Source organism: Odocoileus virginianus, chromosome 17 (genome assembly GCF_023699985.2).
Source record: "Odocoileus virginianus isolate 20LAN1187 ecotype Illinois chromosome 17, Ovbor_1.2, whole genome shotgun sequence".
In the NCBI taxonomy this organism is placed as follows: Eukaryota; Metazoa; Chordata; class Mammalia; order Artiodactyla; family Cervidae; genus Odocoileus; species Odocoileus virginianus.
This window is the reverse complement of record NC_069690.1, coordinates 40,696,412-40,724,184: the sequence shown is the minus strand read 5'-3', so window position 1 is coordinate 40,724,184 and position 27,773 is coordinate 40,696,412. Positions and strand designations below refer to the sequence as shown.

The 27,773-nt window shown below is 48.7% G+C and overlaps 1 protein-coding gene across 1 annotated transcript; it reads left to right on the top strand.

The window, feature by feature from the left end:
* Positions 1-2,661: 2,661 nt before the first annotated feature.
* ODAD4 (outer dynein arm docking complex subunit 4) lies at positions 2,662-27,591 on the top strand. The gene is made up of 12 exons (XM_020887974.2): positions 2,662-2,882; positions 4,837-4,968; positions 5,208-5,358; positions 6,016-6,077; positions 6,374-6,539; positions 7,866-8,090; positions 8,278-8,485; positions 14,802-14,888; positions 16,464-16,660; positions 20,954-21,054; positions 22,560-22,644; positions 25,361-27,591. The coding sequence occupies exons 1-12, from the start codon at positions 2,769-2,771 to the stop codon at positions 25,882-25,884; spliced, it is 2,052 nt and encodes a 683-aa protein (XP_020743633.2). The 5' UTR covers positions 2,662-2,768; the 3' UTR covers positions 25,885-27,591.
* The last annotated feature ends 182 nt before the right edge of the window (positions 27,592-27,773 follow it).

Here is a 27,773-nt window from a genome sequence, read left to right as displayed (position 1 = left end):
CTATTACATTCACCTATTTTTCTGGTTTTATAATTCTACCTCTTACATTTAAATCTTTTGAGTTAATCTGTCTATATTACATAAGGTAAGCGTCAGATTTTTGTTTATTTTGGCATAGTGAAAGTTGCTCAGTCATGTCCGACTCTTTGCAACCCCATGGACCATACAGCCGATGGAATTCTCCAGGCCAGAATACTGGAGTGGGTAGCCATTCCCTTCTCCAGGGGATCTTCCCAACCCAGGGATCAAACCCAGGTCTCCCGAATTGCAGGCGGATTCTTTAACAGCTGAGCCACGAGGGAAGCCCTTTGGTCACCCAATTTTTCCAACACTACTTGTCCAAAAGATTATCCTTTCCCCAATGAGTTTCTTTAGCAACATTAATTAATCAAATATGTGTGAATCTATTTATGGACTCTATCCTGTTCCATTGATCTATTTAACTATCTTTACACTGATACCATTACTACAGCTTGAAAGTAAGTCTATCCTCATCTCCCTCACAGGCCCACAGAACTTTGAATAACAATATCACTTTGGGTAGTTATTACTGTTTATGTATCTCTCTCCCTGATTAGACAGAACTCTTCCAGGGAAGGAACTGTGTTATATTTTTTATATTGGTACTAAAGTTATTCTTTACAAAACTAAACTCATTTTGAGATAACTACATCACACTGCTGGTGTAGTGGTATCGTGGAAGATTCCCATTCTTGCAACCCAGGTTTGAGTCCCTGGAGGTGCAGACCATGTTTGGGTTTCCCTGGTGGCTTAGATGGTAAAGAATCCACCTGCAATGTGGGAGATCTGGGTTCAATCCCTGGGTTGGGAAGGTCCCCTGGAGGATGGCATGGTAACCCCCCACTCAAGTATTTTTGCCTGGAGAAACCTCGTGGACAGAGGAGCCTGGTGGGCTACAATCCATGGGATCACAAAGAGTTGGACATGAGTGAGCGACTAAGCACAGCACAGAGATAGCTACAGATTCCTATGCAGCTTTAAGAAAGGATATAAAGACATCCCATGTACCCTTTATCCAGTTTCCTCCAATGGTAACATTTTGAAAAACTTTAGTGCAAATATCACAGCCAGAAAATAGACACACATCTTATGCATATTTCTCTAGTTTTACATGTACTCATTTGTGTGTAGTTAAGGATATCTTCTTAATATTTAAACCTTAATAATTATTTTTTTGAATGTCCACTAATGTACACAAGGCTAAGACCCTCACAATTTCGTTGGCTTGGAAGTTGACCATTCTCAAGTAATGTAGTAAGGGGACTTACCTAGTGGTCCAGTGGCTAAGACTCTGGGCTCCCAATGTGGGGGTAGGGGGATTAGAGGTGTTGGAGGGGGGGTGTCCCAGTTTCATCTAGATCCCACATGCTACAACTAAAATGATCCCCACATACCACACACAACAAAGATCAAAGATTTCCAGAGCTGCAACTAAGACCTCTGGCAGCCAAATAAATATTTTTTAAAAATAACGTAAAAATAAAGTGTTTATTGGAACTTAGAAGAACCTGGCCCACCTTTTATTAGAGGGGAGCAGGGAGAGTAGGGGGATGGGGGAGGATGTCAGTAAAGACCTTGAAGACGTGAGAGCCCGCCACTAGCAGGTGCTCACTAAATGTGTTACACTGAAAGGTTGAACTCGGAGTAATTTTCCATGTAGCCTAATGCATATCCTCACCCCGGGAAGGTTCATCTTCACTTTCCCTTGGCAAAAGTGAAAATTTAAGGCCTGGTGCCCTGCGCTGTGACAGCCCAAGCACTCTGACTTCGGAGCCCAATGCTGTCCCCTTTTGATGGTGTTTGTTCAGCCGCTGAATCATATCCTTGCAGTCTGGCCTGTATAGGGGCTGAACCCAGGACTTTGGCGTTATTAGCACCTCGCTCTAACCAACTGTGCTAACCAGCCAGGTGCTTATGTATCCAGCAGCTTATGTAGCTCAATGGGATTCCCCTGTGCTCAGACAGTAAAAGAGTTTGCCTGCAATGCAGGAGAGCGGAGTTCGATCCCTGGGTCGGGAAGATCCCTTGGAGAAGGAAATGGTATTCCGCTCCAGTATTCTTGGTTGGAAATCACATGAACGGAGGAGCCTGAGGGGCTCCAGTCCATGGAGTCGCAGAGTCGGACACGACTGAGCGACTTCACTTTCACGTCCGACTCTTTGCGATCCCATGGACTGGAGCCTGCCAGGCTCCCCTGTCCGTGGACTGGAGTGGGTTGCCATTTCCTTCTCCAGGGGATCTTTGCGACCCAGGGATCAAACTCAGGTCTCTGCATTGCTGGCAGATTCTTGACCGTCTGGAGTCACCAAGTGGCTCACTCTTAAGGGTGGTAGACGTGCACAAATACTTGCCACGAATGCCTTACCCCTATTTGGAATTATGCCCCCAATATTTTCCTTGTCTTCCGAGCTGTCAATTTTTTTTTTTCCTGACTGTGGCTTCTGAATGCGAAGCAACTCCGGGAAAAACCGCTGGAGCGTGCAACTGCCAACACTACAAGCCGCAAAGAGGCCTCCTTGAAGCGAAGAGCCACGCGCTCGTCGTGGTCCAACCAGTGCGCGGCTTCCTAGGCACCAGCTACACAGGCGGCGGTTGCGCGCCGGACTCCGCCCCGCGCTCGAGGGGCGGGGCCGGAAGTAATTTGTGTCTCCCGGTTGCTAAGAGACGGAGCTTCCACAAACCAGACTGAGGTTCTCAGGCTTCTTTTCCTTCCTTTCTCCGCTTCAGCGGCTCCGAATTCCGTCACCATGGCGGACCCAGAAAATGAAGTCTTGCGAAGCACCTTTCCATCTTACATGGCGGAGGGCGAGCGGCTGTATCTATGCGGGGAATTCTCTAAAGCCGCCCATAGCTTCAGCAATGTGAGTCGTGCAATGACCCTTTCAGCTACCCTTCACTGAGGTCTTGATGATGCCTGGACCACCCTCTTGTTTCCATTATTCCATTGTTACTGATTGATGCACCGCTGTCAAAGATAAACTCCTGTTTAGCCATTTTCTACCATTTCCCATTTGTATTCTACCTGGTTGTTAACAATCAACCTCTACGCTAAGAGTGACCCCGTCTCCTATATTTTTGCTCAAATGTTTCGTGATTGGCCTCCTTCCTCGGTTTCCCATAACTGGCCAGGAGGTTGGCTGGGGGACTGCTTGCAGAAGGGAAGTCTCTGGCACACAGCTGCTATGGAAGGTGGTCGGTCAATAAGTAACAACTTTTGCTCTAGTATAAATTGTTCCAATCCACCCTAAGGGGGTTGAGTGCTGTTTTAGGATACCAGACATACTGCTAAGTGGCAAGCCTAGGGGGAGGTGCTGTTATTATGCCATTTTGAAGATAAGAAAGCTTTTATAGAAGTTGAGTAACATGCCTAAGATCACTGAACTAGCAGGTGCCAGAGGAAGGATTCAAACTCAGGCAGTCAGACTTCAGTGCTGAGGTGCTAACCTTATTATCATACACTACTGTACTGTCTTGCAAATAAGCTATTGGATGTTTTATTATGACTGTTTCTTTTACAACAAATAGCCCGCTTGTTACAAATAATGGGGTGGTAGCATAGCTCTCTAACGTGTCCCAAGACTCCCTCTAAAGTCAAACTTCTCAGTTGCTACCTAGAGTCTTTAGTCCCTTTGGATCACCAACCACATCCTAAAACCAGAAATAATGGATCAGATGGGCCAGCAATTAAGTTCAGGAGCCTTGCCCCATCCATTCTCCTTTTTCTGGAAACTGTTTCATCTTGGAGAAGCTCAGGTAGGGAAAAAAAACACCACAAGGGCTTATAACTTTGGGTGAGAAGTGGTCTTTTCTAGGAAAGAAAGGCTCTTTCTGGAAAAGTAGGAAGGTTTTGGATGGAAGTGGGTACAATCTGGTGCCTCAGAAAGGACATCACACTGCAGACTATGTAATGATCTCAGACAGGAGAAGAATGGACATGGGGACAAGGAGAGGCTTTCCATTCCCACTTCCAGTCCAAAATCACAGTTTCCTTTTGCCTGGCATTTTCATCTTAATCCCCTGAAACAATGATTGATTCTCAACAAGCTATGTAAAAAGAGAGGGTGTATACAATGGGTAACACAAGTTGCAGATCATCCTAAAATCCACTTTGTTAGCCTTCAGAATGCTTAACCTCCAAATAGTATTTTTTTTTTATATTTATTTATTTGGCTGCATGGGGTCCTAGTTGCAGTCCATGGGGTCTTCATTATGTTATCCCTTGTCATGTCATGGGATCTTCCGTTGTGGCACACGGATTCTCTAGTTTTGTCACCTGGGCTCAGTAGTTGTGCCGCATGGGCTTAGCTGCCGTGTGGCATGTTGGATCTTAGTCCCCCGACCAGAGCTTGAACCCACAACCCCTACATTGCAAAGCTGATTCCTACCCCTTGGACCACCAGAGAAGTCTCCTTCAAGTAGTATTTTGAATGTGTTGTGCAACCATTTCAGGTTCACGGTTGAATTTGTTAAGCACTAAACACCCTAGGATTCTAAGTGAACTGGAGGAATCCCAGACACTGGGGAAGTTCAGTATATCCACTGGGTAGTATAGTATATTCTCACATCTCAACCAGTGGTTTCCACAATAGCTTGTGATTTGACCTTGTCCATGATGACTACCTGCAGATAACATAGTTGACTAAGCAGAGATCAGGGTGGTGCTGGTTTTAGTCTGAAAGGATCTAAAGAAGACCTGTTTGCTGGCCTCTGGAGTCCCCCTGCAACTCTGGCAGAAGGGTTTGGGCTGCTGTGTCCAGTCCAGCTTCTTACTTCACCCTGCCAGATGCCTGTTAATCCGAGTGGTTCCTTCTTCAGGCTCTTCACCTTCAGAGCGGAGATAAGAACTGCTTGGTTGCCCGCTCCAAGTGCTTCCTCAAGATGGGAGAGCTGGAAAAATCCCTGGAAGATGCTGAGGCTTCACTCCAGGGTGACCCAACTTTCTGCAAGGTGACTGTTTGGGTGGGAGGACTCCTCGCTTTTCTCTCTGCCTCTACCTGCAGCAGCTTCTAATGGTTAAAGAGCCAGCTAGACTGCCTGGAGTTGACTGTTGTTTTCCTTCATAGATCACTTGCCTCTGCCCCTGTATCCCAACATTTGTTCTCAACCCAGGGGTCCTTACATTCCACCACACCTGAGCCTGGGAAGGCTTTGTCTGTTCCCCTTGATTTGACTTCCTCTCGTTTCAGGGGATTTTACAAAAGGCCGAGACCCTGTACACCATGGGCGACTTTGAATTTGCCTTGGTGTTCTACCATCGGGGCTACAAGCTGAGGCCTGATCGGGAATTCAAAGTTGGAATTCAGAAAGCCCAGGAAGCCATCAGCAACTCGGTGGGAAGTGAGTGGCCATGGGGCCTATGTGCTTATTTGGGAGGCTCTTGGAATCCTTAGGTTTGGAGGGAGGCCTCAGGTACACTGGGTGAGCACCCACCACTGGGAGGACTAGAGGGAGCCCCTAGCTTAGATTTGGCTGCTCCTGATTTTCTTGAGGATTAGAAACTGTCCACTGGGAGGATAGTCTCCAGTCCACTGTCCTGAGCACTGCAGCATCTGGTTCTCTTCAAAACCAGATGAAAAGCACCATTTCACTCACCCCAAGCCAGAAGAGTAGGCCTCTTTTTGGCCTGGTGTCATAGTACAGAATGAGGTTCTGAGCAGGGTCTTTCCTGGCCCCTGCCTTCCCCCCTTACCCCACAGGCACTAAAGGCTGGCTGTCCCATCCATTCATTGTGTGCAGGTGGTTGGCGGGAAGAGGGGGGCTTGCCACTGTGGGTGGCAGTGTGTGTAAATGGAAAGGGGCCCTGGTATCCAGGGCCTGTCTTTGTTTGGAAATGTGGCCTTGGGCTAGTGGGGGTGGCTGGGGTGGCTTGGCTGCTTGGAGAGAGTTGAGCCAGGTTCCACCCTACCACCAAAGGCCAACTATTTCCACACAAAATGTGTGATAGGTTGTGCCTAAGGCCACTGCCGACCTGAGCCCCAGCTTCTGTCTTTGCAGGTCCCTCTTCTATTAAACTGGAGAACAAAGGGGACCTGTCCTTCTTAAGCAAGCAGGCCGAGGTAAGGGCCTGGCTCTGACTCCACCTCCCTCAGAAGGCAGAGGCCACACGTGCCTGAGGAGCACACGGTTCAGTGGCTCTGAGTGCCTGCAAGTGAGGAGCTCCTGCCCAGCCTAGGCGGTCAGGGGGTTCTGCCCCAGCTCCCACGAGCTGTTCCCGTACCAGACATCCTCCATGGTTCTCAGCGCACAGAAGTCCTGGGGGGGGGGGGGTCTGGGATCACAGGCTCGGGGAGCCTTGGCTGGTGCTCTGGGCTCCTTTCTGAGGCTCTGTGGGGGTACTGCTCCATCTTCCCAGAGTAAGCAAGCCCAGCAGAAGCCTCATCCTGTGAGACAGCTCGTACACCACCCCAAGAGAGAGAGCAAGCGGAAGGGCTCGCTCAAGAGTGAGAAGATTGTCCGCCAGCTCCTGGGCGAACTCTACGTGGACAAGGAGTATCTGGAGAAGCTCCTGTTGGACGAAGGTGTCGGACACTTTGTTTGCAGCAGGGAACTCAGGGCAAAGAAAACCTGGGGTGGATGCTTAACACGTGAACCAGAGGCAAAGCCTATAAAATGATATTTGCTGACACGTTCCTCTGGACAGGTTCCACTACCATTCTCACTTTACAGATGAAGAAACTGAGGCATAGGGAGGTTATGTAACTCAGTGATGCAGTTCTCAGATTGGAAGCCAAGAAGTCCAGTTTCAGAACCAGTACTCTTAAGTGCTCTGGTACCCTGGGTGGGAACGCCAGAGATCTGGCTTTCTTTACCACCTTGGTCCCTGAAGGGGCAGCCCCCTGAGCCTTCAGTGGGTACCAAGGGCAAAGGAATCCAGCTCAGAGGTGCTCACAAGGGACTCTCAGGACTGTGGAATTAGAATGTCCTAAAATCTCATCTGGTCTAATCCCTCCTATTATCGGTAAGGAAAGAGAGACCCTGAATGGGGAGTAACTTGTCCAAGGTGACAGGCAAGTTAGTGGTGGAGTTGACAGCAGCACCCAGGCCTCCTAACCTCCAGTTCCACACTCTTCCCGCTGTTCCACACTGGCAGGAACAAGAAATAGGAAGGCGCCTTGAAGTGAATGTCTCGTATGAACACTGGCGGTGGGAGTGTTGCCATTAGCTATTGAGCCTGCACAGGGATCACTCTCAAATCCAAGGGCTTTTCTCCAGAACTGACTTCCCAAGGTCCTCTGTAGGATTCCCTGCGGGTTGCATCTCAGGAGCAGCTTCATGGCTGGCCCGTCTCCTCTGTAACAGGCCTGGACGCTTCCCTCTCTACAGAGGAGCTTCCAGGGAGGGGAGAGGTGGCCCACATGTTACGCAAGAGGCCTTGAAGCTTTACTCCCGTTTCTGACCTCTGCTCAGGTGAGCGAGGAGAGCTCGGGCATGCCCCTCTGGCTCCCAGTTTGCCCTGGCCCACTTGGTACCCAGGGACTCACTGAGCACTGGCAGCCAGGGCCAGGTTGTGCATTTCTACTTGGACTACTCTAAGGACACAGCTTGAAATAAAGGAGCCCCGAGGGCTCTTAGAAAGCAATCCACCAGCTGCTGCTTCTGCTAGCTCGTCATGTCTTGCCATGAGGGGCCGATGCCCTAAGCCCTGTACCATAGGAGTGCCCCAAAGGGGGAGCTCTGGCTTCATCTGGTCCCAGATAGACCCCCCCTCCCACCCAGGTCCTCTTGATCTCGTTACTGTCCCAGAGTTCCAGGTAGAGGTCCCCCCAAGGACAGCTTTAGTTGAGAGGAGGTGACTCCCCTCCATCCCTGTTCCAGTTGGCTCCTCCCCACCCCTTTCCCCACAGATTTGATCAAAGGCACCATCAAGCATGGCCTGACCGTGGAGGACCTCATCATGACAGGCATCAACTACCTGGACACGCGCAGTGACTTCTGGCGGCAGCAGAAGCCCATCTACGCCAGGGAGCGGGACCGGAAATTGATGCAAGAGAAGTGGCTGCGGGACCGCAAACGCCGTCCCTCGCAGACAGCCCGCTACATCCTCAAGAGTCTGGAGGACATTGACATGTGTGGGTGGTATTCTCAGAAGGGCTGCCCTGTGGCCAGCTGGGGACAGAGCCATATGGCAGCTGGAGCGCCCTGGCTTCGCTTGGCCGCTGGATGGAATCTGGGGCGGGGTGGGGTTTGGCATGCGGGCTCTTCTGTTGGCCAGGGGAAGACTGCTCCCCTCTCCACTACACCTCTTTCCTTTCCCAGTGCTGACTAGCGGCAGTGCTGAAGGCAGCCTTCAGAAAGCTGAGAAAGTGCTGAAGAAGGTGCTGGAATGGAACAAAGAGGAGGTGCCCAACAAGGATGAACTGGTGGGAAACCTGTACAGCTGCATAGGGAATGCCCAGATCGAGCTGGGGCAGATGGTGGCGGCCCTGCAGAGCCACAGGAAGGACCTGGAGATCGCCAAGGAGTAGTGAGTGCCTGCATAGGCTCAGAAGGCCAAGCAGTCAAGGTCCAGCTACATACTGACCTTTCACTGGGGATGGGGGCCGAGCCCATCTGCTCTGCATGCCTGAGGTGGATACCCTGGAGTGAGGAGCCACCTCCCCAGGACAAGGGCACATCTAGACTGTCAGCTTTTTTGCCACAAAGAGGGAGGGTAGAGGCCCCAAACTCCAAAAAGCTCCCTGTGGTTTGGCTCTTAGGGATATTTTTATTTTTTAAAAAATACTTATCATTTTATTTATTTGTTTGGCTGTGCCAGGTCTTAGTTGCAGCCTTCAGGATCTTCAGTCTCCACAGTGGCCTGCAGGATCTTTTAATTGCAGCATGTGGGATCTAGTTCCCTGACCAGGGTTCGAACCTGGGCCCTCTGCATTGGAGTGCGGAGACTTAGCCACTGAACCAAGAGGAAAGTCCCAAGAGCTTAGGCTTCTGAGCTGTATCTTCCAGCTGGGGGGCCTTAGGCAGGGCACTTAACTAACGTCTCTCAGCCTCTGTCAAAGGGGCACAGTGGTAGCCCCTACCCAGTAGGGTGGGAAGAAGAATGGCATGCAGAAATTCACATAAAGATCTCAGAACAGCACTGTGTATCCATGATGACTATTGTAACATCAGCTCTCATAGGAGCCAACTCTTCCCAAGACTTGATGGCCCCTCCCAGAGGTACCATCACTTACTGGGCACCCTGGTTCCAACCTCTGGAGTCGTTCCTGACTTTGTCTTGCCCAGTTTTACTCGCCCCGCAGTTCTAAACCCCCTCAGCCTCCCATCCTCCCGTGTCCACGCAGGTCAGCCCTTGGCTCTCCCTGTCCCCAGCTGCTCTCACAGGTCACCTCCAGAGACGCACTACTTCTTACCTGTCAACTGTTTTCCTGCTGACAAACAAGCCTTGGCCTCTCACTGCCTGCAGGTTCAAATCAAATGGACCTTTCCTGGGCACTCAGGGCCCTCTCTGAATCCACTTCTGCACAACCCTCCAATGTCAGGGCACTCTTTGGGTCAAACTGGATTTCCTGAACACACCTGCCTCCTGTCCTGTGCTCAATGACCGGAACCCTGTAAGTTGTCCATCCATTTCCAGTTCATTTCTCACTGGCCTCCCACCTTGCACAGCCAGAATCTCATGTGTTGGGCGTTCCTGGTTGGCAAACAACGGCTAACTTTGGAGACAGACCTGGCTTTGATTCCTGCCTGGGGCACTTGAAGCAGTGTGGTTTTAAGTTGCTCACTCTCTCAGTTTCCTCATCTCTAATGAAGGCATAATAATACTGCCTCATGGGGAATTTGAAGTACAGACAGTATCTTGGATCCAATCTTTTCCCATGCCTTAAAGACATAAGTCTTCTCATATCCATCAGAATCTGAGGCATTTCCACTTGATGTCTCATGGGAGCCCCCAGTTTAACATATCCAAAGTGGAATCCATCATCTTCCTTCAAGACCTCTTACACTAGGGCTCCCTTTCCGGGAGAATGGCACTGGTGGCCGTGTTGTCCCCAGGAAGGAGCCACCTGGCTTCCCAGACACCTCGCTTCCTTCGCTGCCCACGCCAGCCTGCTACGTCCTGTCCATGCCTCCTCCTCCTGTCAAGAGAATCTTCCCTTCCATTCCCCTCCCACAGCTGCATCCACATCTTCCTCACTTCTTGCCTATTTCCTCTGACCTGGGTTTCCTGCTGCCCAGCTGGCCCTTCTATGCAAAACATAGTGCATAGTTCAGTCCCATCACCCGGCCCGCCCTTGTTGACCTGACTTGTCCTGATCTCTGTTAACTCGGCTGTCTCCAGGCCCTTGGGCATCCTGAACCCTGGCAACAGCGCATGGCTCTGCTCCTACTCTTTTGCCAGCTCTTTCTTCATCAGCTCCCTCCTCCCCGTCCTTCAGATTGTAAAGAAGTATTTCCCCCCAGGGAAAGCCCTCCATGCGCCCAGAGTGACCTAGCCGCCCTCATCCACGCTCCCCCTCCACATGCCACACGTTTCGTCTGCCTGATGGACCTTAGACTTTTTTTTTCCGGTTTATTGTTATTAGTTGGAGGCTAATTACTTTACAATATTGTAGTGGTTTTTGTCATACATTGACATGAATCAGCCATGGATTTACATGTATTCCCCATCCCGATCCCCCCTCCCACCTCCCTCTCCACCCGATTCCTCTACCTTAGACTTCTCTATTCCCATTCTTTCCCCCGCACCTGCCCTATAAAGGACATGCAGTGAATGCGTGCTTAGTGGCTGATTACGTAAACAGTGATGTTCCTTCAGCAACGTTGATTCCTTTTCAGTCTCTGTACACGGGCTTCCAGTCTCACCCGTGAGTCTCATGTGTATGCCTCACATGCTTCCTCAATCAGATCAGCCCCACTCCCTCCTCCAAAGACCACCATCCTTCCAGCCGTGGCTCAACTTCGACTAGTCTGAGTAGCTTCTCCAGTGACCTCAGTCAGCCCTCATTTCTTCCCCTGATTACTGTATGGATGATTTGATTGCAGGCTTTCCCCATCCTGCACATCTTAGCACACATTACTTAGTTATCTTAGTACACATCACTGTTATGAATAAATCAACATCTGTCAACTTATTTATCCACACCGCAACAGAGCAGACACTCTGGAAGGGGGAGCCAACATCAGAGCTGCAAACTTGGCCCAGGAGCCCCAGAGAGGGGAGATGAGAGAGCCTCTGAGAGACGGGGGAGATAGGGCCAGGGAGTGGCCCCCTGAGGCAGAGGGCCAGGGCAGGGGTGGGGGGTTTGGGGCACTCCAGGTAGTGTTTGGGGGGCCAGGACCTGTGGGGAGTGGGAGGAGGGGAGCCCCGCTGAGGAGGGAGAGTCGATAGGAGTCTGTTCTCCCACCAGTCCCAGAGGCATCGTACTTGACCCAGGATGTATGGTTCTGGGAGCAGAACTCAGACATCTCCCCTCTCCCCAGTCTGGGGGCCACATTGAGATAATGTCCTCTGGGCCCCTTTGCAACATATTTACTTGTGTACATGTGCATATACATAGGATTTTAAAAAAATAAATATTCCGTCATGTGGCTGTGCTGGGTCTTGGTTACAGCATGTGGGATCCTTAGCTGGAGCTTACAAACTCTTAGTGGCGGAATGTGAGATCTAGTTCCCTGACCAGGGATCACACCGAGAGAGCCTCCCCCAACTCCACACTGGGAGCATGGAGTCTTAGCCACAGGAGCACCAAGGAAGTTTCCCCATAGGATTTTTAAAACAGAAATGACCCATTTCTGTGGGTCTTTTTTTAAAAGCCTGGGTCTTGGAAAGGAACGTCTCATTCTTTGAATGGCTTCAGAGAAAGGTGTTTCGGCGCCTGCAATAACGTGCGTAACCCCATCCCTGGACAGCCACTGAGTCTGCTCCCCTTTGCCAGCACACACAGAGCTCCAGTGAGACCGCAGACACGCGTGGGTATGTCTGTGGGGGAGGGAGGGCTTGGTCAGATTTACATGTGAGAAGGCAGCCCAGCCCTGTGAGGAGAGGGAGTCAGAGCAGAGCTTCCTGCCTCTGGGGTTTGGGGGCTGAGGGGCTGGGGGACAATGGGAAGAGGGGGAGCTGGCCAGAGAAGGAGGAATGAGGGGGATGCTGTGGGAGGGGGCTCAGGTTGGGTTTCTTGGTTTATTTGTTGGGAAGGAGATATTTTTTAAAAATTTATTTTTGGCTGTGCTGGGTTTTTGTTGGTGCACGCAGGCTTTCTCTGGTTGTGACAAGTGGCAGCTACCCTCTAGTTGTGATGCACAGGCTTCTCCTTGCAGTGGCTTCTTCTGTTGCAGACCACAGGTCTTAGGGTATGCAGGCTTCAGTAGTTGGGGCTCACGGGTTCTAGAGCTCGGGATTCGTTGCCCCACAGCTGGTGGCATCTTCCTGGACCAGGGATCGAACTTGTGTCCCTTGCATTGACAGATTCTTAAACACTGGACCACTTGGAAAGTCCCCCACACATTCATTTTTTTTTTCCATTTATTTTTATTAGTTGGAGGCTAATTACTTTACATCATTGCAATGGTTTTTGTCATACATTGAAATGAATTAGCCATGGATTTACATGTATTCCCCATCCCAGTCCCCCCTCCCACCTCCCTCTCCACCCAATCCCTCTGGGTCTTCCCAGTGCACCAGGCCCGAGCACTTGTCTCATGCACCCAATCTGTGCTGGTGATCTGTTTCACCCTAGATAATATACGTTTCGATGCTGTTCTCTTGAAACATCCCACCCTCGCCTTCTCCCACAGAGTCCACAAGTCTGTTCTATACATCTGAGTCTCTTTTTCTGTTTTGCATACAGGGTTATCATTACCATCTTTCTAAATTCCATATATATGTGTTAGTATACTGTAATGGTCTTTATCTTTCTGGCTTACTTCGCTCTGTATAATGGGCTCCAGTTTCATCCATCTCATTAGAACTGATTCAAATGAATTCTTTTTAATGGCTGAGTAATATTCCATGGTGTATATATGTACCACAGCTTCCTCATCCATTCGTCTGCTGATGGGCATCTAGGTTGCTTCCATGTCCTGGCTATTATAAACAGTGCTGCGATGAACATTGGGGTGCACATGTCTCTTTCAGTTCTGGTTTCCTCGGTGTGTATGCCCAGAAGTGGGATTGCTGGGTCATATGGCAGTTCTATTTCCAGCTTTTTAAGAAATCTCCACACTGTTTTCCATAGTGGCTGTACTAATTTGCATTCCCACCAACAGTGTAAGAGGGTTCCCTTTTCTCCACACCCTCTCCAGCATTTATTGCTTGTAGACTTTTGGATAGCAGCCATCCTGACTGGGGTGTAATGGTACCTCATTGTGGTTTTGATTTGCATTTCTCTGATAATGAGTGACGTTGAGCATCTTTTCATGTGTTTTTTTGCCATCTGTATGTCTTCCTTGGAGAAATGTCTGTTTAGTTCTTTGGCCCATTTTTTGATTGGGTCATTTATTTTTCTAGAGTTGAGCTGGAGGAGTTGCTTGTATATTTTTGAGATTAATCCTTTGTCTGCTGATTCGTTTGCTATTATTTTCTCCCAATCTGAGGGCTGTCTTTTCACCTTGCTTATAGTTTCCTTTGTTGTGCAAAAGCTTTTAAGTTTCATTAGGTCCCATTGGTTTATTTTTGCTTTTGTTTCTAAAATTCTGGGATGTGGGTCATAGAGGATCCTGCTGTGATTTATGTCGGAGAGTGTTTTGCCTATGTTCTCCTCTTGGAGTTTTATAGCTTCTGGTCTTATGTTTAGATCTTTAATCCATTTTGAGTTTATTTTTGTGTATGGTGTTAGAAAGTGTTCTAGTTTCATTCTTTTACAGGTGGTTGACCACTTTTCCCAGCACCACTTGTTAAAGAGGTTGTCTTTTTTCCACTGTATATCCTTGCTTCCTTTGTCAAAGATAAGGTGACCATAGGTTCGTGGATTTATCTCTGGGCTTTCTATTCTGTTCCATTGATCTATATTTCTGTCTTTGTGCCAGTACCATACTGTCTTGATGACTGTGGCTTTGTAGTATAGTCTGAAGTCAGGCAGGTTGATTCCTCCAGTTCCATTCTTCTTTCTCAAGGTTACTTTGGCTATTTGAGGTTTTTTGTATTTCCACACAAATTGTGAAATTATTTGTTCTAGTTCTGTGAAAAATACCGTTGGTAGTTTGATAGGGATTGCATTGAATCTATAGATTGCTTTGGGTAGTATAGCCATTTTGACAATATTGAGTCTTCCAATCCATGAACCTGGTATATTTCTCCATCTGTTTGTGTCCTCTTTGATTTCTTTCATCAGTGTTTTATAGTTTTCTATGTATAGGTCTTTTGTTTCTTTAGGTAGATATACTCCTAAGTATTTTATTCTTTTTGTTGCAAACACATTCATTTTTAATATGAATATGGCATTGGACATTGTGCGAGCTCCTATAATCTGACTTTTTTTTTTTTCATAATCTGATTTTTTTAACCTAAACGTATCAAGGACATTTTTTGTACACAAAAATTGCACTGATTGCATTTAGATTATTTCCACTGTTTATTATTATAAACAATACTTTAATGAGTCTTCTTGTCACATCTTCTGGAGGTAAATTTCTAGAAGGGGAATTGCAGGACCAAAGGGGTGTCTTTGTAGGCTGTTGCCTGTTTGCCTTCCAGAGAGATTCTGATAATGTCCATTCCCACGAGAGGGCCACGGTACCTCAGCCTTGCCAGCCTGGGCATTGTCCCCCCAGCTGGCCCGTCTTTACCTTCTTTCTAGTTTCCATAGTGCCTAGAATGACCTTGTCTTGCTTCTTCCCTACAGTGATCTTCCTGATGCCAAGTCCAGAGCCTTGGACAACATTGGCAGGGTTTTTGCCAGAGTCGGGAAATTCCAACAAGCCATTGACACGTGAGTGACCTGAGACCACCCCCTCCTTACTTGAGGGCTAGGACATCCCACCCTTCCCCTGGAGTACCAGCCTGGGGTAGGATGTCAGGCAAATAGGCATCGGAAGACCCGAATTTGGCTCCTGGCTGTGCTAGGTGACCAGAAGAAAGCCACTTTGTAAACTCTGGGGCTCATCAGCTATATTAATTAGTAGAATAAAATCAGCATTTTCTCCCAATTTCCCGTTGACAAGCATCGGGACACTTGTTTTTAGGTGTGTGCATTATCAAGTTTCTCCTCTGGACGTTCTCATTCTACAGGTCTGGGCTGGAGCTCAGGAATCTGGTTTTAACAAGTTCTCCAGGCAGCCCTCACCTCTGGCCAAGTTCATGACTGGGTGGACCATTGACTTCTAGGAGTTCTTTGGAGGTTATTCTGTGATTCTCTGGTCACATGGGGTCACTGAGAATGGAGCCTGAGCTCCCTAGAGACCTTAACTGATGGACTTTTGATGTCCAACCCTGGAGCTGGTGACCTGCTCCAGTGGGGTGATTCAGCCCCTGGGAGACTCAGGGGCGGGCTTGACTGCAGAGAGAAATTGTCCTTCAGGCCTTTGTTGCTTGACTAGAACAGACTTGTTGACCAGAGCCTGGCGGTCCAGGTCATTTGGTTTCCCCGGGGGCCCCTGGGGCCTGTGTGCCAAAAGACAGAGGCATGTGAGCATTCACCTACCCATTCATGTCTTTTCATAATAAAATGTTTTATAGTAAATTTGTAATTAATGTGGGGCTTCCCTGGTGGCTGAGCTGGTAAAAAATCCACCTGCAATGCGGGAGACCTGGGTTCGATCCCTGGATTGGAAAGATCCCATGGAGGAGGGAAAGGCTATCCACTCCCGTATACAGTCCATGGGGTCACAAAGTCAGATGTGCTTAACCTTAAAATATTCATTTGGAAAATATAGAAAATTAGATGAGGAAGTCTTCAGTCCCACCACTCAAAGACAAGTGCTCATTCTGATCCTCCTCTGACTTTTATTGATATTTTGTTTTTTTCATCCCAATCTTTTTTACTGTGTTGATTTTCTCTTAAATGTGCTTAATCATTTTCTTAAAGGTTATGTGTGGGCTTCCCTGGTGGTTCATATGGTAAAGTGTCCTTGCAATGAGGAAGACCTGGGTTCAATCCCTGGATTGGAAAGATCCCCTGGAGAAGGAAATGGCAACCCACTCCAGTACTCTTGCCTGGAAAATTCCAGGGACGGAGGAGCCTGGTAGGTTACAGTCCATGGGTTTGCAAAGAGTCAGACATGACTGAGCAACTTCACATTGACTTTCAAAGGTTATGGAGTTATTTCAAATGCTATTTTACAAACATTATTTTCAGCTGTGGTATCAAAGCCAATTCTATAGATGCACCAAAATAACCCTGGTAGTTTAAAAAATATGTTAGTGCTTGTTAGCTCCACTCCTGCACCTAAAAGAACTGGTAGTTGGAGGACAGTTTTTCTTTGGCCACCAGTAGGAAGCCCAGTCTCCTAAGTCCAAGTGCAGGGCCTGAGTGGAGGAAGCTGACCCCAGTTATTGGTGTCCCCAGGTGGGAGGAGAAGATCCCTCTGGCCAAAACCACCCTGGAGAAGACCTGGCTGTTCCATGAGATTGGCCGCTGCTACCTGGAGCTAGGCCAGGCCTGGGAGGCCCAGAGCTACGGTGAGAAGTCCCAGCAGTGCGCCGAGGAAGAAGGGGACATGGAATGGCAGCTGAATGCCAGCGTTCTGGTGGCGCAGGCCCAAGGTACTAGTGCCCTTCCCAGCCCTCAGGCCCTGCTGTCACACCAGGGCTGAACTCTCCATCCCGATGGATCAGACAAATTCTGATTCTGAGAGTGGGGGTAAAGCCCTGCGTTTTGACCAGTGTGTAGTGCCTACTTTAAGCTACGCTCAGTTAGGGCTTGGGAGATCCTGAGAACTGCTCTGCCCTCGAGGAACTCAGCTGAGCTGCATGCAGTCCAGCAGTGTCTTGTCCTCATCAACACAGCTCCACCGGTCTTGGCTCAGTAGCCTTTATACGTGCATTCTCTGCATTCTCGCTTTAATCACTCTGCAAGCCAGTGCTGGAGGTATTGTCCTTTCATAGGCTGGGAAATGGAGACTCTGAGTGCTGCCACAGATTGCCCCAGGTCTCAAGAGGGAGCTTTTTCAGGGGGCTGGAAAAGTTCTGAAGCTGAGTTGTGGTGTTCATTGCACAAGTCTATAAATTTTCTAGAAATAATTGAACTGTATACTTACAAAGGGACTCATTTTATACTGAATGAATCACATCTCAATAAAGTTAATGGGCTTGTTAGTAAAACAGCAAGGGATGCGGGTGAGGAGGAACAGATGGAACAGGATTGGCAATATTTTGGTAATTTTTAAAAACTTTTATATTGGAATATAGTTGATTTACAATGTTGTGTGAGTTTTAGGTGAGCAGCAAAGTGATTCAGTTATGCATATACATATATCTATTCTTTTTAAGATTTTTTTCCCTTGTAGGTTATTATAGAGTATTGAGTAGAATTTCCTGGGCTGTGCATAGATCCCTGTTGATTATCTATTTTATATATAGTAGTGTATTAATATATATGTTAATCCCAACCTCCTAATTTATCCCTCCCCACCTTTTCCCCTTTGATAAGTTTGTTTTCTGAGTGTTTCTGTTTTGTAAATAAATTCATGTGTATCATTTTTTTAGATTTCCACATAGAAGTGACATCATATGATATTTGAATTCAGGTGATGAGTAATGGGGATTCATGATACTATTCCTTTGACTTTTCTGTATATTTGAAATATTTCACAATACAAGTTTAAAAGGGTAAATAGCTCTAGGTCACAGTAATAAGAAAGCCTTGGAGCTGGGTCTCCTGTTCACAGTTTCGAACCTGCCCTGCCCTGGGCATACAGCTGACCCCAGCGAAGGGGGGAAGCATGACAGGCACTCTGATCACGGGTCTCATCAGTCATTCACTTACTCACATCATTAATGCTTTCCTGGCACCTTCTAGGCACCAAAGCTGGGCATACAGTAGGAAGAAAATTGATAACTGTTCCTGTCCTCCTATCGGAGAGTAACTATTTTTTAATATTTATTTATTTGGCCACACTGGGTTTTAGTTGCAGCACATGGGATCGTCACTGTGTCATGAGGATCTTTCACAGCTGGGCACTCCTTTGTGGTGTGTGAGCTTGGTAGTTGCAGCTTGTGGGCTTAGTTGTTCTGAGACATGTGGGATCTTAGTTCGATGGCCAGGGATCGAACCCTTGTCCCATGCATTGCAAGGCGGATTCTTAACTGCTGGATCACCAGGGAAGTCCCTGAAGAGTAACTTTAAAGCAGAAGCATTAAGAATGCAAAGGCACCAGTCGTTCCAAGTTCTGAAGGCAGAACTTTTCAGCCAAAGGAACCGCATTTAGGGAGGTGGGCAAGAGTTTGGCTGATTTAAGAAACTGATGGAGACTAGTGTCAAGATTCTGGGGGCCAGGAAAGTGTGGAGGTGGGAGGCTGATGAAGGGCCAGATCCACAGGGCCTCTCAGGCCTCCTTACACATCGTGGATTCTTTCCTAAAAACATAGAGAAAAAAACCACTTGAAAGCTTTAAACTGGGGAAGATGTGATTACTGTGCCTTTTCCTAGAACTCTTTCCTGTTTCTGTGATGATTGTTTTTTGTTTGTTTTTTGAATGCACTGCAACAGGGCTTGTTGTAGGATCCTAGTTCCTGACCCGATATTGAACCTGGGCCCTGGCAGTGAAAGCGTGAAGTCCTAACCACTGGACCACCAGGGAATTCCTGTCCCTGGTGAGGTCTTGTTAGGCTCTGAGGGCCTCTGGAGAAGCAGGCCACTCACTACTGGCCTCAGTTTCCATGCTATACGGTGGAAAAGTCCAGTCCAACACAGCAGCCAAGGAGCCCCTGGGTTATAGAGGCAGGGTGGCCAAGCGGGCAGATCTTGGGCTCTGCAAATGGGGATAATTATAGTGTGTATGCTGGAGAAGGAAATGGCTGGCAACCCACTCCAGTGTTGTCGCCCGGAGAATCCCATGGACAGAGGAGCCTGCGAGGGCTACAGTTCATGGGGTCACAAAGAGTCAGACACGACTGACGTGACTTAGCACGTATAATATGTATGTATCGTCTTCATAGTGTGAAGACATGAGGTAATGGCTATGCGTGTAAGCACTTAGAATAGGAACCAGCATATAGCAAGCTCTCCAGAAATACTCATTTCTTCCTACCCATCAGCTTCCCATAAGTGTTTCCAACAGTGGTAAGAAACAATTAGTCCTTGGAAAAGCCAACAAAAATATGGATATACATGTGTGGATTTGTGGATGCACAGAGTGAAGAAAAGAAGGGGGAAAGGGCCCCCAGAATGGAGATAATTTCAGATTATAGATTCAGCTGAAAACAAATAGAATGGTCTTTAATGCTTCACTCACTTGGGTGTTATGACTCCTATTCTGACCTACCATGTCAGAATGACATAGACATTTATTCATGGTGGCCTCTGAGGCATTACTATAAGTTTTCTTCTTTTCAAATGTGTATTTGAAAAAAGAAATGTATATTGACGCCACAGACTTGCAGAACTATGTTAGAATCGCTTTTCAAATGTAATTGCCTTTTGCAATTTGACTTATGGATACAAGGCCCTTCTTTCCCCAGGAATCCTGAAGCAGTTTGTGGGAGAGGGGTGGATCTTGCGGTACTAGTTATAGGAGGAAGCAGTGGAGGGACTTCCCTGGCGGTCCAGTGGCTAGGACTCCACGCTCCCAACTCAGGGGGCTCGGGTTTGATCCCTGGTTGGCGAACTAGATCCTGCATGCCACAACTAAAGATCCTGCCTACCACAACTGAAACCCAGCACAGCCAAATTAATTAACTTTTTAAAAAAGCAGAAGCAGTGGTGTGTAAAGAAAGTGAAGTGTGGGGTTCCCAGCCCCGGCAGGGGAGCACTTTTCTCCTTCCTTCCTGAAATTAAGCTTTTTCCAAGGGTAGTCAGTTCATAGCCCTCATCCCTGGCCCAGTGCTAACTGGCCCAGTGAGTGCACTGAGGTGGGTAGGGGTCTGCTTCCTCCCTGGGTTAAGATTGTTCCAATGTGGGCACTGATGTCCCAGCCACTGGCCCATGAGGAGTCACACCCAGTCCTGCCAGACTGTGTTTGGTAGCCACAGTGTTGTTTACAAATCTGAGTAAACATTAAAAAAGAAAAAAAAATAGATGTCTTCTCCTGTAACCATTTAAAGATGGGGTGTAGTGGGAATTCCTAATAATGTAATTTCATGCCTTGAGAAATTTCACAGAAATAGCACTTGGAAAAACAGCATATTAAGAAACTACATTGATGATTATTTTTCATGTCTTTCTTAGAATTATAGTCTTGTTACAAACCCCAGGATCAGACTCAGAAGGGATTATGACTGGGATCATAAAAGCACAGACCTTGGAACTTGGTCAGCGTCAGGCATGAACACTGCCTAGGCACTTGCTAATTGTTCCTGAGACCAGCCCAAGGGGGAATGGACTGGGGTAAACACAAGGAGATCTGACTATGTTAGTGTAGTTCATGATATTTAGGAGTATGTGATTGATATGGCATATGTCTTGAGAAAGATAAGATCTGAGGAAGTCTTGTGGTCTGCAGTTAGGAATAAAAGCTGGACTCAGTGTGGACTCTGCACCTCAGTCCAATAGAGGCTGCAGGTCCCCTGACCCATCGCACCAGATTTCATGTTCTGTCTTCATTCTCGTCACCTGCTCCTGGACCATTAGGGCAACAATGGGGCAGGATGGAGTTGTCCCCCTGGAGACGCATGATGTGGGCACTGACCGCTTCCCTCACTGACTCTTGGCACCTGAAATCCAAGGCTCAGGTGCCCAGGTTCTGCTCCCTGGTGATGAGGCGGCCCAGGAGATGTCTGGAAAGGGTGGTGCTGGGCTGCCTGGTGTTGCTGCTCCTGAGGGCCCCTGGTACCCGCAGGGCAGCACACAGCATCACCATCCTCCTGTCTCCATCCTCCTGCCTCCCTTGTTCCCTTCAGTGAGGCTGAGGGACTTCGAATCAGCCGTGAACAACTTTGAGAAGGCCCTGGAGAGAGCGAAGCTGGTCCATAACAACGAGGCGCAGCAGGCCATCATCAATGTGAGCCTCTCTCTCTGGGGGTGGGGTGGGGCAGGCCCGGGACCCTCAGCCCCAGCTGTTTATTTCCCCTCAACCTCAGAGCACCTTCTAGGTAGGGCAGTAGCTTTGCAATGTTTGTTGTTGCCATCAGTTTATATAGCACCCCAACCAATGCACATACTGTTAACTTTGTTTTTTTGGCCACACTGCACAGCAACTTAAGGGATCTTAGTTCTCCAACCAGGGATCGAGCCCACACCTGCTGCAGTAAAAGTCAGCATCCCAACTACTGGACTGCCAGGGAACTCCCCTCAATACACTTAGTTTTATTTGAAAAAACAGATGAAAAATAGCAAGTTTTACAAAACATATTTACCTTTATTATGTGTGCTGATACTTCTTACTCTATTTTTTCTTTACATTCCTTGTCTTTAATGCTGGCTGAGACCCCCTAAACTGACTTTAGGACAGAAGACAATAGGAAAGCAGTGTGATGGCCTCACTCACCAGTCCAGGCGGCCGCTAGCCACCTGCAGCATTTAGAGTAAATGGAGTTAGAAGTAAACAAACGTTGCAGTTCAGTTCCTCAGTCACACCAGCCACATTTCAAGTGATCAGTTGCCACGTGAGGCCTCTGGGTATACATGGTGCAGATCTAGGGTCTTTCCAGCCCTGCAGCAAAAGTGACGACGTGGTCCCAGCCCTTGGGAAGCTGAAAACACAGTCCCTCGTTCCTGACTGGTGCGGCAGGGACTAGGGGACTCAGACTGAGAGCTCCAGCAGGCAGGCAGAGCTGGGCCTTTCCCCTCACGGAGAGGGAGGGTTCGAGGTCGCCTTGGAGGCTGGGCAGGGTTTTGAAAGTAGGAAACAGAAGTGCCCATCAAGCTAAATACACACACAGCCCTAAATGGCTCCTCATGAGACCTAGTCCCTGACCTCTCACCCCCATGATTGGCATCTCCAGGCAGGAAAGTATATATACTGAGGGGCAGACCACACTGCCCAAGAGCATCCAGGCCCAGCGATCCAGGGCCTGTAGACATTCCTTGAGAGTCTAGTGGTGCGTCACCCAGGCCAAGTCACAGGGAGGGCTGCAAGAAAGCAGAGTTGAGTTCCCAGTCCCTGGCTGTCCTGCAGATGCCCTGGGAAGCCCCTCTGAAGGCAGGCCAGCCCCCAGCCCCACCCCCACCTTCGGTGTGCTGCTGAGTCCCCTCCATGGCTTGCTGCCCTGCTGCAGGCTGAGGGTCTTGTCTCTAATTTGGCTGAAGCTTTAGGAATCAGTAGACAGATGCAATCCCTCAAAACATGCCTGAGTCTGAAGGAGATGAGTTTGAGTCACCCCCAGCAGTGTACCTCTCATACCACTTAGCGTGGAGAGTTCCAAGTCCATAGGATCCATGAACCTCAGGCAGGAATAGTCAGAGGAGCCAGGAGGAAAGGGAGGGGGGGCAGGGTTGGGGCTTGGGTGGGGAAAGGACAGGTCCCACAGTGTTAAGAGAGTTCACTGATAATCCTCTCGTCCACAGGCCTTGGATGATGCCAACAAGGGCATCATTGAAGAGCTGAAGAAAACCAACTACAGGGATATACTCAAAGAAAAGAAGGAGAAAGGTGAGTTTTGGAGCTGGAAGACAGCAACTTCAGAAACCTGCCTGTGCTCTCCTTCCAGCAGTCTTTGCCACGCCTCCTGCTGCTCCTTCAGTTGGGCTTGGCGCTGCCCACTGGGCATTCTGATTTCAGTGCCGCCAGCAGCCGTTCCCGAGGCAGGAGGGGGACCCCTCAGTCTGGGGTCAGATCCCATGCTGTCCACCCTATTTCTTCAGTACTCCTGTACTTTTTAAAAAGATGTAATCATTTCTTTTGTTGTTTATTTTACTTTCTGGCTGTGGTGGGTCTTCGCTGCTGCACACAGGCTTTCTCTAGTTGACTGGGGACTACTCTGGTTGCGATGGCTTCTCTTGTTCTGGGGCATAGGCTCGAGGTGCACGGGCTTCCGTAATTGCAGCACATGGCCTCAGTAGTTATGACTCATGGGCTTAGTTGCTCCAAGGCATGTGGGATCTTCCCAGACCAGGGATTGAACCTCTGTCCCCTGCATTGGCAGGTGAATTCTTAACCACTGGATCACCAGGGAAGTCCAGTACCCCCATATTTCTTCAGTTCATCAAATATTTGTCAAGCGCTTGTCACCTGCCAGGGAAGTGTGAGATTCTGGGGGTGACAGAAGCTCGGCCCCTGCCCTGGAGGAGCCCACAGCCCAGTGGGAAAGCCGGGCACCTGAGTCTCCTGAGCAGGGGGCCACGCCCTGCCGTGAGAGCCTGGGCAGGGAGCTCCCAGTTCTCTGGCGTGGTAGGAACACTTCCAAGAGGAAGAATCTTCTGCTTCAGGCTCCAGGAGATGCCCAGGTGTTTTCCCAGTGCGAGGTGGAAGGCCGAGGGCATTTCAGGCAGGAAACAGGAGCAAACGCGGAAGCGGAACAAAAGCAGCTTACACTGTGGGTGCTCTTACCACTGGCCACACTGGGTTAACCTCAGCCAGAATGATCTCACTAGACCCTCACTGCCTGAGGCGGAGGACACTGGAGCCTGAATCATCAGCCCGGGTCACTCAGCAGTCTGCCTGGGAGCCACACTCACCCCCACTGTGGGCAGCTGCTCTTCAGGGTCAGCGGTGAGCAGGGCAGGGTCAGGACAGGGGGCCTGAGGGCTGGCTGTGGTGCAGGGGTGACGGGATCGTGCCGGTCTAGCCTTACCACGTTCTTTCTCCCAAGAGTTCCAGGGAGTGAAGAGGCCTTTGATCCCCACCCCCACCCCCCAGGCACTAGCTATCTGAAAGGCCCCCATGAAAGGAGTGAGGGAAGAGGAAGTGGCTGGGACTCCAGGCCCCAAGGAGTCCACAGGGATGGGGGCCGGGCCTCAGAGTGGTGGGGGTGATTGTAGAAGCTGATCTCCACTCAGTGCTTCCTGCCTGCCCAGGCGCTCTTTTAAGCTTTATACATATGGACTCACGGGATCCCTCCTGGAGCACTATGAAATAAGTGTTGTTTAGTCACTCAGTCGTGTCTGACTCTTTGTGACCTCAGGGACTATAGCCCGCTAGGCTCCTCTGTCCATGGGATTTTCCAGGCAAGAATACTGGAGTAGGTTACCATTTCCTTCTCCAGGGAATCTTCCCAATCTAGAGATCAAACCCACATCCCATGCATTGGCAGGTGGATTCTTTAATGCTGTGCCACCTGGGAAGCCAAAATAAGTATGACATGCTTGATCTTACGGATGAGGACGCGGGGCCAAGGGGTTAAAGTCCCACAGTGGTTTCTAGTCTTGGACAGCCAGGCTCTGGAACCCATGGTTTTACCATGGTTCTACATATACTGTTTCTGTCACCCCCACCCCATTCCGTGGGGCCCTCCCTCCAGCCACATTGAAGTAAAGGGGAGCTAGGGCTGGGGCTCCTTCAGTGCTTCTGGGAGGACAGAGCTCCTTCCGGGCACCAAGGCTGAAGCCCTCTCGGATCCTGGCACAGCAGCGGGAATCTGGGTGTGGAGTTTCTGGGCACCTGGGCAGTCAGATGATGGCCTTTTATTACCCAGTGCCTGCACATGGCGTCTGGATCCCCTCAGAGATCTGCTTCTGCCTCCACACACTGTTGGAGCCACTCTCAGAAGCCACAGAAGCAATAATGTCAGGGGACGCAGCAGGTGCTCCAAGCATTCTCCTTTCTTGGCTGACAGCACGCTGGGAAAGGCATCCTGAAAACTTGAGGAAGGCCCCCAAAGGCACAGGCAGCTGCTGGGCACTTCCCTTCCTGGACAGCAGGTGGCAGCATTGCACGTGTCTTCACAGCCAACAGCAGCCTTTGCTGGCTCTGAACCCAAAGTCCCTGTTGACTCTTAGAAACCAGGACTCCCAGGAAGAGTGTGGAGGAGACTCAAGAGGAGATTGGTTACTTTTCTCTGATAGCTGGTAAAAACAAGGAGCAAAGATCACTTGGGTTTTAAAATTGCCCTGCATCTGAACTTCCAGCACAATTTGCTCACTTTTTTTTTAACAGGGGAACCTCCCAACAAATGGTGAGTGTGCTCCCCAGGGACAAAGAGAAATGCAGAATGAGGAAGCCAAAGGAGAAGCCTCTGTCTTTTCCCAGCACCTGAGCTAGTTCTTGTAGGGAAAAAGAAAACGTGGGCCGGGGGCGGACTGTCCTGGGTTCAAATCTTGGCTTTGCCAATTATATTCAGTGTGACATCGTGTGTGATTTCCCCTGTCTCAGTCTCAGGTCTCTCAGCACAAACTTTCACCTCTCTTCTCTCCTTTCTCCTGTTTTTCAGAAAATGCCACTATGTTGGATGGTCAAACACGGATGGCAAAGGAGAAGGAAGCGAGGAAAACAAAAGATGAACCTGAGAAGGTGATGAAGCAGTGGGAGCGGGAGCAAACAGAGAAACAGCCCGAAGGTGTCTTGTCTAGGGAAACTCTGGGGGTCACAGCTAGGCGACCAGAAGAGAGGCAGAGAGAAGACCCAGGAAAAGCCTCATGGAGAAAAGAATTGGGCACAAAGGTGAGACGTCCAGGAGACACTGCCAAAGGACAGTTTGGAGAAGCAGGCAGGACAGAAGAGAACAGAGAGGAAACCAGGGAAATTTACAGGAGGCCTTCAGAACTGGATCAAAACCTTTCAGATGAATCAAGCCCAAGGGAATCGGAAGGACTAGAGAAGAGACTTTCAAAAACTGACGGAGGAGAGTCGGAAGCACTGGGGAAAACGGAATCAGGAGAAATAAAAGAAATGGAAATAACAGAAAATTCTGAAAAAATAGAAAAAGATGAAAAGGAAGATGAACTCATTGAGTAGGCATTAGGATCAGCAGGCTGGTGTTCACAGGGACCATGGAGGTCTTACTAAACTGAGCTTTCTCTCTAATGTGGACTGGGTCCAACAGGTCACCCTGTCTCTATTACCGTTTTCCCTTTAAATGTGTATCTTTCACTCTTACAAACCCCGAGTCTGTCATTTTGCTCCTTATCGCCACCCATTCTCAGAAGAGCCTTAGAGAATGAATGCATGGGCATGGGGCTCCCACTTGCTGAGCAGAACTCTGACATTCTGACTAGGGGAGAAACACGGAGACCCCATCTCCAAACAAGGCCTGACCCACAGTGTCACCAAAGTGTGAAATGTGGTCCTTTCCCCCAGATCCTGTGCGAGGACCTTATGGAAGAAGTGAGAAAGATGCTAAGAAGAAAGGGTTTCAGGGGAGGAAGAAACAGGTGAACTCCAAGGAACTCAAAAAGCCTAAAGTGGGGAGGAAAGAGAAAGGTGTGGAAACAGAGCTGGCTGCCCAGCTGCTGACTATTGGTTCATCTTGCTGAGTACCACTGTGTGCAGGGTACTCTGGGGGCTTTCTAGAAGAAATAAGGATGGGACAACCTCAGCCATCACACAGCGAGGGAGACCTCCTTGTAAACCCCGAAGCCTTGAAAACAGAATGAAGTGCCTGCTGGCACTGGTGGGGCTCTTGGAGCTCAGGGGGAGAAGGAAGATGTCTGGCAGAGAACAGGGAGCAGCTGGGAGTAGGAGTTGCCTCAGGACCCACCTGTGCCACCCTGGGGGCCTGCATACAGTCCAGTAAATCAAGGCCCCCAAACTTGCTTCATCCTCTGTATAACAAGTACCTGTCTCAGAGCTTGGTGCTTAGCAGTCCCTGGTACACAGGAAGCTCTTGAAAACCCACCTGAGCTTCCAGTGGTTTCACAGAGGGGCAGCTAAGCAGCTGCCCCAGAGGAGGAGTTAAGAATTTCACTGCTTTATCTATCTAGCCCCTTGGCCACTGCCATCCTAGTTCCAGCTCCATACTTAGGTTGGGGCAGAGGCTGACTTTGGGCCTGCCAGACTAGGGAGAGGCAAGTGAGGCATTTCAGCTGCAACTTTTAAGGAACATAGGCTCAAAAAAACTCAGTAAGCAAGAGAAACAGTATTTTAATGCAATATTGCAAAAAAAAAAAAATTGCAAAACTCTGAGAAATTGAATATTTCCTGCCACATCAGTAAACAAGGATGTCACAGTCATCAGTGATTGCAGCCATCATGGAAGGTGAGCTGGTGAGCCTTGAGGGAGCACATACAATCTAGCAAAAATCAAACTGTTTCCTACGGTTGAGCCCTGAGGAAAGGAAGTTCAGGATGTGAAATATACAGGACACAGGCTCCAGATAGCTGAGGTGCATATTAAAGGAATGATTTCAGTGAGCCCACTCTCTTGCATCTTCCCATACATAGAAAAGCTCTAAATTCCTTGAGATATCTGGTTTTCTTCAACAATAATCTTTTCCACCTTCAGACTACCTGCCCTTTGTTGGAAAACTTCTATATAATGCAGCTCCTACCCTCGCCTCCTCAGAGCAGTTTTCTCAGGGTTACTTGAGAAACTATCTCCCTGGCTTGAAATGCTAAAAATTCCCGCGGAATAAAACATAACTCTCAACTTTCAGGTTGTGAATATTTTTTAAATAAACAGCCTGGGCTGATTCATGTCAATGTATGACAAAAACCACTACAATATTGTAAAGTGATTAGCCTCCAACTAATAAAAGAAAAAAAGGAAAAAAAAATAAAATAACTTCTAATAACCCCCCCAAAATAAATAAATAATAAATAAATAAACAGCCTGATGATGAGTAAAATACCAAAATTTTAAAGAAAGACAGGATTCGCCTTCGCACTCGCACAATCCTGCCCCAAAT